Here is a 12,685-nt window from a genome sequence, read left to right as displayed (position 1 = left end):
TATTCGTCGGCGAAGCTATTAGCTTTAGCTATATTCATTCAAGCATATAAGTTATTTAATCCTGATATTCAACCCAAAAATTTAAAAAAAAATGGTTGTCTGTAAAGTCGGTTTACTGACGATAGTTGAACGTGACAACGTCTTAAGGCCGATTGTGCTTCTTTGTCGCTCGTTCCGCGCTCTCGCTCGCACTTCAAGCCTTACGGAACGCCTCAGAGCGAGGTAACGCCGCATGAGTCATGTTTTATAAGACGTTGTCACGTCAAAATCTTGACTTGGCTTGACTTATATATTTTCCCCTCAGGTCAGTAGCATCACAGCTAATCAACGGGCAGTCCGTAGTAGCGGAAACGTTTGAACAAGTGACCATATACTTCTCGGATATAGTTGGCTTCACCGCACTGTCTGCGTCCTCCACGCCGATGCAAGTTGTCGATCTGCTCAACGATCTGTATACGTGTTTCGATTCGATCGTCGAGAACTATGATGTTTATAAGGTAGGTGATCTTTGTTTATATCTATTAACTTCCTATACTAAATCCTAGACTTTGTTTAGAACCTTGTATGATAAGGGTATTTCTAAAAAAATATTACTAAACTTATTAATAACAAATTCAGTAGAAAAAAATAATTTAGCTGGATAGAATATTACTTATTGAATTATAATTTAATTAAAAGTTTGCAATTGCAGACTTTACGAGGCTGTTAAATAGTAATCACCTATGAATTACCAATAATAAAATCATTCTGATGCAAATAATATTAGACTAGTATTTTATAAGCAAAATATTTCATACGTTAAATGAACCATTGTGCACACGTAAGTTTGTCACGTCTTCAAGACAAGTAATCGATTTACAACAAATGTTCAACGCAATGGAAAAATAAATGAGTTGAAACGAGAATATGAGGAAAAACTATATAATATAGAGATAGGAGGAACTATATATGAGGATAGGATACCAACATTTTAGTAACCTATCTATGTAAAATTCAACTATTTAAACGTCAGAGTAAGATGGCATGATTCAAGTATCGTGAGCGAAAAAGAGACAACTGAAGTAAATTATGGATAATAAGCCACGTTTGCCATGACGCGACGTTGAAATTTTACTCTCAATGCGCCTAAAGAAATTTTACTCAAAAATATGCTTTAAGTTATAGATATAAAGAAAGAAAGAAATGTTTAACTGGATATAATTCATTCATTCATCCTACTAATATTATAAATGCGAAAGTTTGTATGGATGTATGGATGTTTGTTACTCTTTCACGTAAAAACTACTGAACCGATTACAATGAAATTTAGCACATATATAGAGGGTAACTTGGATTAACACATAGGATAGTTTTTATCCCGGAAATCCCACGGGAACGGGAACTATGCGGGTTTTCCTTTGCAAACGCGGGCGAAGCCGCGGGCGTAAATCTAGTTAACATATAATTTCTACATGCTAATTTCGTCAAATCACAAGTATACGTGTATGCCATTCACGAATCCTTGAATCAATAACAAAATGAAATATTTTCATTCAAATTCTCTCGGGATTGCGTTATGTTTCAATTATTTTATGATGAATATGTGAAAGAGGATTGGGCATGGGCTGACTGATGTAATTTGCGTTGTTTGTTTGTTGTGAAAAGATTTGCTGATTTTTTGCTGTTGGTATGAATAAACAGCAAATTGAGTTTTACGGTTATTTTTTTATATCGTCTGTATTATATTATTACTAGCTAACCGCACGCGGCTTCGCCCGCTTTGTCTAAAACATAATAAATTATATACTAAGACCTTCCTCTTGAATCACTCTATCTATTAAAAAAACCGCATCAAAATCGGTTGCGTAGTTTTAAAGATTTAAGCATACAAAGGGACATAGGGACAAAGAAAGCGACTTTGTTTTATACTATGTAGTGATGTTGTGTATATTACTGGAGATATTGACACCACTATGACATAATATACATTTACATTGTAGTAGATTTACAGTATGTATTAATATATTAATGTATAAATTGTATCGTATTATCATGGATTTGTTAAACTATCGTGGGTTTCAATAAAATACACACATTTAATCAAGCATGATTTTCTAGAGACTGCAATTTCATACAATAAAATTATTGAAATATATTTTAACAAATATTTTATTTTATAGAAGCGTTCATCAATAAATCGGAAGATATTATTTCATACATTAGCCGATATTGAAGCCGCATCTCTCCCGTAGGAAATTATTAAGTGCAGCATTTGTTATTACTTAAGCGTTTCGTTACCTGGAAAAGCCAGTTTTTAAATATCTATGGTTGAAAAGATCGATGATTTAGCTGTTGTTAAAACACTTTGCATATTATCATCATCACTTCACTACATAGTATAAAACAAAGTCGCTTTCTCTGTCCCTATTTCCATATGACCCTTTGTATGCTTAAATCTTTAAAACTATGCAACGGATTTTGATGCGGTTTTTTTAATAGATAGAGAGATTCAAGAGGAAGGTTTTAGTATATAATTTATTAGGTTTTAGACAAAGCGGGCGGAGCCGCGGGCGGTAAGCTAGTTAATTCTTAACTAAAACTTTTGAGATGATTTTTTATTTCGATAAATTGCGATCCTCAAATATTGAAAGATAAATATTTTTAGAGATTCAAATGCTTGAGACAGACATTGTATCTATTACTTATTTATTTTCTTTTAAGTAATATAAATCCGACAAGGGTTTTTCAAGTAGGAGCATATTTTTGAAGAAAATATTTACGGTTACAATAAAAGGAATCGATAGTCACAATATGTTTGATTAAATTAAACATTGAAGAAATAAAATCAAGGTACAGAGAACTACATAAATATTATGTACTTTTGCGAAATTTTTATAGAAATATAAAGCGTAGAGAGGTACATAACCTTTGATCAGAAAAAGCTGAATTGATAGCTTATTTTTCAACCGAATTCAAAAGAAAGATGAGTTTCTCAATTCTACTGTAATTATGTGTGTTTGTAACATCACAACTTTTGACTGGGTGAACTGATTTTGACTTTTTTACAATACACAATTTCATGAGATTATCTTATTAATCGTGTGCATTTTATAATAGGTATTTATTATTGAACGCTTTTTAACATTGAAGTAATAACCCGACGAAAAAATATTATTTTCTGAACCACTGTTTTCATATTTCTTTAGAATTGATAACGCTTTTGATTTTTTTTCTGTACCACTATATTTTCGTTTCTTTCTCTTAACCCAGGTGGAAACCATAGGCGACGCATACATGGTGGTCTCCGGTCTACCAGAACGAAATGGTACGAGACACGCGTGCGAAGTCGCGCGCATGGCACTAGCTTTGTTGGACGCGGTTCGACGCTTCAGGATACGGCATAGGCCGCAGGATCAGTTGAAATTGAGGATTGGATTGCATTCTGGTGAGTTTTTTTTTAAATAATAATAAAAAAATATATTTATATACCTTAAATGATATATACTTTGTTTGCCACTCAATTTCTGAAAGTAAATATTTATAAATAACCAAGTATACATACCTATTTCTTAAAATTACTTCGTGTTTTTGTCTGTTACGTCTTGACGCCTACATAACAACAGTTAATATTATACATAATATCGGTCAGTTAAACATGCAATATTACTCTCTAATTACTCAAGATCATATCATATCATCATTACATCAGGCGAGAAAAAATATTATTTACATTTTTAAAATACTATTTTCACTTTTTTCCCAACACATGAAATTAATACGCAAATGGATTTTAACAATTATTATTTTTAATGGCTGTGAATAACATTGCAACAGACTTAGATTCGTATAAAATAAAATGTAACACTGTTTCTAACCTTGAATCATGCAGAACTTATCTTACAAGTGAATATAATTTAAAAATTTTCTCGTTAAATATTCGCAGCATAAATAAAAACTTTGATAGTTTAATTGTAGCATTAAAACGCTTAAATATAGTGTATGATGTTATTATACTCACTGAATGTTGGCTCAATGATCTCTTGCAAATTCCTATACTACCTAATTACTCTGCATATAAAACCAACAAGTTCATTAACCAAAACGGTGGAGTTGTGGCTTATGTACGGAGTACCCTGAGCGTTTCAGTGTCGGAACCTTTAATCGACGATGCAAATTGTTTGCAGCTTGTTCTGGATGAAAAAACGTGCATATTAGGTATTTATCGCTCCCCGTCCTTCAGAAATCCTTCAATTTTTCTTGGTTCTTTACACATGCACCTTACAACACTAAATTTTCAATATTTGGTTTTGGCGGGTGATATTAACATTGACATTTTGGCACAGTCTGCAAACTCCTGGTGGTATGATTATTTATGTATCTTAGCAGAATTTGGTCTTGTTCCCGCGATTACACAGCCTACAAGAGAAGGGGCGTGTCTCGATCATATTTTTGTTAAAACGAACAAAGCTGTTGTGGGATTAGTTTGTGGAACTGATATAACAGATCACGATACTGTCATGGTTGGCATGAGACTAGGGAAGATAAAAACTCATACACCAAAAATGTTTATGTTTAAAAGAAATATAGATCTCATCAAAAACGACCTAAAAAAAGTGAATTGGTCCGAGGTTATGGCTATAAGTGATATACATGTTTTGGTTGAGACATTTACAGAAACACTACTTACAATTATTCATAAACATACTCAAAAAATTCATTGTTCCAGGTCAAAATATATTTTAAAGCCGTGGATAACACCCGGTCTTTTGCGTTGCATACGCCACAGAGATCGTCTTCACATTCGAGTCAAACGAAACCCTCTCGATACAGTATTACTCCACGTATACCACCGTTATCGTAACTTTACTAATAATCTGTTGAAAAAACTGAAACGCGAGTATGAAGCCAATATCCTAAAATCTAGTGTAGGAAACCCCAAAAAGCTCTGGAATGTAGTTAAAAATATTTGTTACATAGATAGCCACAAAAATAAGTCTTTAGATCTCTTAAATATTAATAAAAATGGAACTATTGAATCTCTAAATATATGTAACGAACATTTTACCTCAGTCGGCGAATCATATGCTACTAATATTTTAAATAAATTACAAATTACTCAAGACACGCTGGCTTCTAGTATTAAATCGAACAATATCCCAGCAAAATCGTTCTTTTTGAGTCCAACGGATACATCTGAAGTTGAAAACCTTATTTTACAATTACGAAATGAAAAATCACCTGGCCTTGATGGCCTTAATAATTCACTAATTAAGCAGATTCGGGAAGAAATTTTATGTCCTTTAACGTCAATATATAATCGAAGCCTATCACTCGGTATTTTCCCTAATAGCTGGAAGGTTGCTGCAGTTTGCCCAATTTATAAATCAGGAGTTCGTGACAATCCCAATAATTATAGGCCGATATCACTATTGGGCGTTTTTTCGAAAATTCTGGAGAAAATTGTTAACTCCCGCCTTACCAAGTTTCTAGAGTCCAATAATCTTCTATCATCTCGTCAGTTCGGTTTCAGATGTCAAAAAAGTACGTCAGATGCTGTAAGCCTATTGACATCTATAGTAGCTTCACATTTGGACAACAAAAACGCATGTCTCAGTGTTTTTCTCGACCTTGCGAAGGCCTTCGACACTGTTTCTATCCCGCTGCTGCTTAGAAAACTTGATAATAAAGGTGTCAGGGGTCATGCATTGCTATGGTTCGAAAGTTATCTCAGAGGGAGACTTCAATGTGTGAAGATTGGAGAGAGTGTTAGTGCCACGAAAGAAGTTAATTACGGTGTTCCACAAGGCAGTATCCTGGGTCCCACTCTCTTCATTCTTTACATGGATGATATTCACAACCTCCCCCTCAGCAGTGCTGATATTCTTTGTTATGCGGATGACACTGCTATCACTTTTCACGGTGGCAGTTGGGATGAGGCAGTGTTGGCTGCAAGGCAGGGAATGATACAGGTAAACTCTTGGCTCGAACGTAACTTGTTGACCCTGAATCTAGACAAGACGACTTTTATCTGCTTTCATAAGACTGCTGCGTCCGCCCCATCACTTATCGATTTAATAAATATATCTCCTGACGAATGTGCACCTCAATACATTGAAAGAGTTGAAGTTGCCAAGTACTTAGGGGTTTTGGTGGATCAAAATCTAAGTTTTAAGAATCATATAAATCTTCTGTCTGATCGCGTGCGTAAAATCATTTTCATTATGAAGCAACTCCGCCGATCTGCCGACTTCAAATTACTCAAAACTATATATTTCGCGCTATGCCAATCACTAATTACTTACTGCATTGGTTCGTGGGGAGGCGCCGTTAAGTCAAACCTAATTCGTATTGAGAGGGCTCAACGAGCGGTACTTAAGACTATGTTACAAAAACCTTTTAGATATCCTACTTTTGACCTTTATAAAGACGCCAGTGTTCTTACAGTTCGCCAACTTTTTATTCTTGATAAATTTATATCTACGCACAAATGGGTCATAACCTCTCCCAATTACAAGAATTATGTGAGAAAGCGTATTTACAAAATACCAAATGTTCGTGTAAATACTTCTTTTGCTAAGCGATTCAATCCTTTTATTGGTATATTTATTTATAATAAAATTAGCTCCAATTGTAACATTAAAAACTGCACTTCTAAAAAAGCAAAGATCATCGTAACTAATTACCTTAATTCTCTAAACTACGTATCAACAGAAAATCTTCTTGCATCATTATATTAATTTTAATTTGTGTATAATCGGCACCTATATTATTACATATTTATGATATTTATTGTTATTACATATTATATATTATATAATCTATATATATTCATTTATTTTATTTATTTCATAATTTTATATTAATTGTATTTTTTAGTATTTTCCATATTTATTATTCTGTACCTACCTTATAAGTGATAAAATGCTTTTGTACGTATTATTATAAGCGTTGAACATACCGAGGACATCTAATTCTGTTTTTTTGGTAAAATCGTCTCAGTGCCCACGATACAGGCTTGCCTAGTGTGGGTGCTATAGGGAATCCTTTTTAATAAACATAGATTAAGCCAATATGTGTAAAGCGAGCAACGTCAAACTAAGTGTATCAGCTGTGTAAAAAACATTTGGTTTATAAATAAATATATTTTTCATTTTTCATTTTTTTTTCAAGAGCTTTTTAGTGCCTTATGTAACTATCCCACTAATATTATAAATGCGAAAGTTTGTATGGATGTATGGATGTTTCTCTTTCACGTAAAAACTACTGAATGGATTTGAATTAAATTTAGCACACATATAGAGGGTAACTTGGATTAACACATAGGATAGGTTTCATCCCGGAAATCCCACGGGAACGGGAACTATGCGGGTTTTTCTTTGAAAACGCGGGCGAAGCCGCGGGCGTAAAGCTAGTCATATTATATTCGTAAAAAGTTTTCTCGAAATTATTAGATTAAGTATATACAGTTTGGTGTAAATAAAAAGTAAAAGAACGCCTTTCTACATCATATAAATAAGTTTATAGGAATATATCAAAGAATATATTGTAAAGCGTCACAAATAAAACGCCGTTGCTTTGATGATAAGCTATTCATATCAAATAAGTTCTTTTGAATGTATAAAATATGAGGGAAATGTATGTCTTGTAAAAATGTTCCCTAGTTACGCATATCAAAGGTATACAGATTGACTTCGCACTACGTTGTTAGAAAATATGATAATTTTCATGTTTAATCATGACAGTTTATATGATTTTGACAAAATTTTATGTGTTCCTAATTTTCACTAAGAAGATTTTTGTATATTATTTTATTTATGCGTAGTAGGTTAAAGATTACCTTTGTTCTTATTTATAATTCTTATACAGGGTGTCCCACTATTGGTATACTAAGCGCGAAGGGACTAGTAGTTACACACTGATCACGTTAAAAATACTGCTCCACTGTGAATATGATTTTCTTGTACCTATATGATATATAAATTAATGTCTAATTATAGAATAAATCTATATTTTCTATAATCTATTAAGTATAATCTCTCTTTATATATATTTGGTACCTACTTCATTTTCGTAATAAAAAAAATATTTCTTTCATTCAGGCCCCTGCGTAGCCGGTGTAGTCGGTTTGAAGATGCCAAGATACTGTCTCTTCGGAGATACAGTGAACACAGCATCCAGGATGGAGTCTAATGGAGAAGCTCTGAAGATCCACGTCTCTCCTACCACTAAAGCTTTGCTAGATACGTTTGGGACGTTCAAATTGGAGTGTAGGGGAGAGGTTGCTATGAAGGTACGTAAAAGTGGATATATATTCGAGTATTGTACATTTTGTCCAAAAATATTAGCTGTATACATTAAGGTATTATTACTACACCACGAACAAAATTAGTTATAGATAGTCAGATATAAGCGATGTTTGAGACGCTTGGCTCTAACTCGTCTTACAAATAGTGTAGTAGCGGTGCCCTCTCTAGTACGTAGTACATAGTAACTCAATGGCTGTATAAGTTAATACTATACTGAATATTATGCTTAAAAACAATATTATAGTGTTTTATTTACGTTATCAAAACACAACGTCTTTTTGAACTTGGAATGATCTAGAAAGTTGGTATGATTCGTTGGTAGATTTTTTTTGTTTTTCGCATTCCATTCCCCATTAAACTATGTTTGTGTGTATATATATTTTTGTGTATTTAATTTATTTTCGAGTATTGATATCTCGATATAATCGGTGTCCTTAATTTGAAATTATTTCATACTCAAAATAGGTAAAAAATAACTTTCCAGTAAAGCGATCTGATATACACTAGAACGCTTGGTCTTCAATTTCCCTGAATAAATATGTATTTTTATTACAAAATGTAAATTTACATAATCTTGATTGCTATTTAACGCTGAATAACCATAAAAATGGCGAAGCGTGATCAAAATGAAGAGAATATGAAATGCATTAATCCTGCGTGCCTTGAATTTGTTAAGCCATTGTATATTACGAAAGTCTAGCGAACTAGACTTTCGTAATTCACTCGCAGATTATAATAATTGGATCTCGAAAATATTTGTCTTCTTGACACTAAAATATCTCTCGCACGAAAATAAATTAAACCAAGCTTTTTTCGTCTCAAAATGTCTCTGAATATTTTTTGCGTATTATTGTATTTGTTTAGACTATCAACGAATCTTACCAATAGACACCAATAAAAGTTTTTCAAATTAGCATTTTCGCAAGTAACATTCCTTTTTGTTTTAGGGCAAGGGAATTCTAGTCACGTATTGGTTGTTGGGCGAACTGGAGACCGCGCCTAAGGAAAAACCTTTAGTTAAATTACAGGCGCAATCAATCAATAGCGGATCTCTATCGCACTTGAGCCCGTTTAGGCAGAAATTGGACAATAGTTCAAGATCGTCCAGTCGACGAGGTTCTGGGATAATCCAGCAAAAGACTGACGTCATGAAGTTGGAGAAAGAAGCACAGCCGTTGCTCCAAGTGGTCAAAATGCAAAGGCAACTATCGGATCCAACAGAACCAGTTGCTAATGGCGACCACAATGAAGACACGGATAAATTCAGCGTCACAAACTCCATATCTTTGAACGTGAATTCCTTGAACCACAATTCTGTGAATCAGAACAGCCATCCGAAAGTTAAACTGAAGGATTGTCAACTAAATTCAATAAACCATCTTTCGAAAATAGGGAATAATAACTGGTTGCCAAAATTGGCGACAGCTAATTCGTTCGACAACGGAATAAAGAAGGGAAACCAGTGTCTTAAGGACTATAGCAGTGTTCCTTTATTGTCCAAAACGGATAAGCCCAATGATTCGGTTGTGTGAGTGAATGAACTTTAGGATTCGTGACTTATAGACTTCCTTATGTATATTAAGATAGTAACATGTATTAGACGATAGCCCTCTTATAGAAGTAGATAATGTACTGATATTTAGATGGGCATTTAAATGTATCAGAGAGCTATAGCTCTTTCTCTCTCTGTAGAAAATAATGACGGTAGTTTTTGTTTCTAAAAAAAAAATGTCTCAGTCTATTTTCTAAGATGCTTTCAGAAACTGTGGTATCTCTAAAGATTTCGTGTTAGAATTTTGACAAATGAATGGTAACTTACCATGACATACTACAGGAAATGAAAGATGTGTAGACTTATTTTCGACTCTATTGTTATAGGAATAAAATTGTAAATACACTATTAGTCAGTCTTAAACTAGGGTATATTTGGCATTACTGCCGTCTGGTCTAAATAATTCGTAGTCAGTGCGTATTAATATTTTTAGTACTTAAATATTTTTAACGAATGTAAATATGTTTGAAGAGATCGATGTTATTATTAATGTTTCAATTTTGAAAATTATATTGTATAGTGTCGTTATAAAATGATGAAATTTATTTGAGTAAAATGTCTTTTTGGCCTAAGAAAAACAATATTCTTTAATAAAACGAATTGCTAATTAACTTGAAATGAGAAGAGGGTATGTGCCGAGCACACGTGTCAGAAGTGAAACTTCTTTGGAAAACTTCAAAGATACCAAATTCGTCGCCTTATTCCACGACGGGTATTGCCATGACGCGACCTTGAAATTTTACTCACAACGGGCCTGAAGAAGTTTCACTTCAAAAAAACTGAAGTCCCATGGCCCATGGTTAGGGACAAATCATTATATTTTATAGTTTCCGCCGAGAATTGAACTTAAAACCTTTCAGTCAATATTAACAACTGAATCAAAGAGACGATTAAGTACATAGTTAGATAAATAATAAAAATGGCTGTTTATTTTTAATTTACATCAAATTAATGGATTTATTTTCGATTTTGCTTCGTGACAATTACATATTTAAATGTAAATAAATAATATAATAAATAATAACTATAGAAACCGGTGTATGTATTTCATTAATAAAAATAATATTAGTTTGTGAGTCTGGTTACAGTTAATGCAATATTGATTTTAGTTATTAATTAAAAAAAATATGACATTTTATTTCAAGGCGTGTGTTTAAATTGTAATTTTTTTTTTTAATTTTAGAACAATGAATTCCGATCAATTTTGATATCTTTTGGATTGTAATGCAATCTTTGTTTTTTTGTTTACACTTTTGATTTTCAATCTGCATAATTTTGTAAAATTTGAATAATTATTGTTTTTAACACAGTCTTAGCGAATCAAAACTTAATATGACAGTACTTAATTATCTAGTATTTATTTACTTTCTAAGTAATGAGACTATGTATATATTAAGATTTATTTATTACGGTAATTTTACCTTTTGTGATTTAAGTGTAATAATTATAATAAATGTAAAAATAAATGTTTTTAAAACGTTCAATAGACAGTGTGAGATGGTTGTTTGTTTTATTTATTTTATCCTTACACCTAACTAAATATTATATGAAAAAAAAAGATAATTCAACTAATTTTAAAACGCAGTACCTACAAACTCGATAGGTAAGTCTGTCTGTTACTCAATCACGCCTTAACTGCCGAACCAATATGCATGAAATTTAGTATTTTGATAACCGAGAAAGGACATAGGATAGGTTTTATCCCGGAAATCCCACGGGAACAGGAACTATGCGAGTTTTTCTTTGACTGCGCGGGCGATGCCGCGAGTGGAAAGCTAGCTTAATATATCAAATTATTGTCAATAAAGAGCATAGTTTGTCTATCTTCATCACTATTCAATGAAAAATAACAATACATAATTAATAATACATTAATTTACAAATTTAACAATGAAAATAAATCGAAATACCTATATTTTGAAACAATAAGCCTCTACAAAAAACACGATCCCGCTAATTATTTACATTGCAAACAAATACCGTATACAAAACGCCATTTAATTATCCGAAAATTCATTAAAGTGTCGTATCCATTCGAATGAGATGTAAATTGGAATTTAATCAAATGAGAGTAAATTAAATTAAATTTATCCGATATATTGGTATCGGGCATTGGAAAAGAATGATTGAGTTTATAAAACATCTTTTATTTTTGTATGTATGTTATTTTGTGTTATGCCCTACTCCTATCCATTACTCTCCTGTAGAACTACTTGTCTGGAAGAAATCGCTGAGATGAGGCCGCTAATACAACTAGGTTAAGTCTCAATATGTTGTCTAGATCTAAAAAGCATAAATAAATAAATAAAACAAAGATTATTTTAATGAAAATCATATAAAATTAATTATGTATTGAAATATTTTCAAGCTTCAACATGGGCTTATTTCTTACTTTTTAATAAACTCAAAACAAGAAAAGGCTTTCTACCTGTAGTTTTATAACAAGAAGCTAAAAAAAGCTTAAATATTCGTTATACAACAAAACTTTTCGAAACCTTAGTTTTTCAAAAAATTTTGGCTTAGAAAAGACGTAGCTACGAAAAAGAATATCATGATCAAATTCAGTATAGATAAACCTCGTATATTGTTTACACAGAAAAGTGAAAACAGGTATTATCAACAGTACCTACAGTCAAGTTATATGAGACATAAACTCGACATGACCGGGAAATGTTTCAGATCAACACCTACGAGAACCAGAGTATGTATCATAAATTTATATAGAAATCGATTTCAAGGCGAGATTCGAACCCATGTATTTTGCCATTATTAACTGTATATATAGATTAGTAGATATAATTTATTTATAATAATAATATCCTGCTTTTTCATGCAGAAATCACGCAGC

The 12,685-nt window shown here is 32.5% G+C and overlaps 1 protein-coding gene across 3 annotated transcripts in view; it reads left to right on the top strand.

Moving 5' to 3' along the window:
- Nucleotides 1–11,270, top strand: part of LOC123700890 (atrial natriuretic peptide receptor 1) — a 245,144-nt gene extending 233,874 nt beyond the window's left edge. For all 3 annotated transcript variants that reach the window (XM_045648257.1, XM_045648255.1, XM_045648256.1), the window contains 4 exons: nt 305–497; nt 3,250–3,424; nt 8,079–8,269; nt 9,233–11,270. In XM_045648257.1, coding sequence (XP_045504213.1) covers nt 305–497; nt 3,250–3,424; nt 8,079–8,269; nt 9,233–9,817 — 1,144 coding nt within the window. In that variant the 3' untranslated portion in view covers nt 9,818–11,270. The remainder of the gene's footprint in view (nt 1–304; nt 498–3,249; nt 3,425–8,078; nt 8,270–9,232) is intronic.
- Nucleotides 11,271–12,685: the final 1,415 nt, after the last annotated feature.

Source organism: Colias croceus, chromosome 20 (genome assembly GCF_905220415.1).
Source record: "Colias croceus chromosome 20, ilColCroc2.1".
Lineage (NCBI taxonomy): Eukaryota > Metazoa > Arthropoda > Insecta > Lepidoptera > Pieridae > Colias > Colias croceus.
Note: the sequence above shows the minus strand (reverse complement) of the source record. Positions and strands in the feature narration are given on the sequence as shown.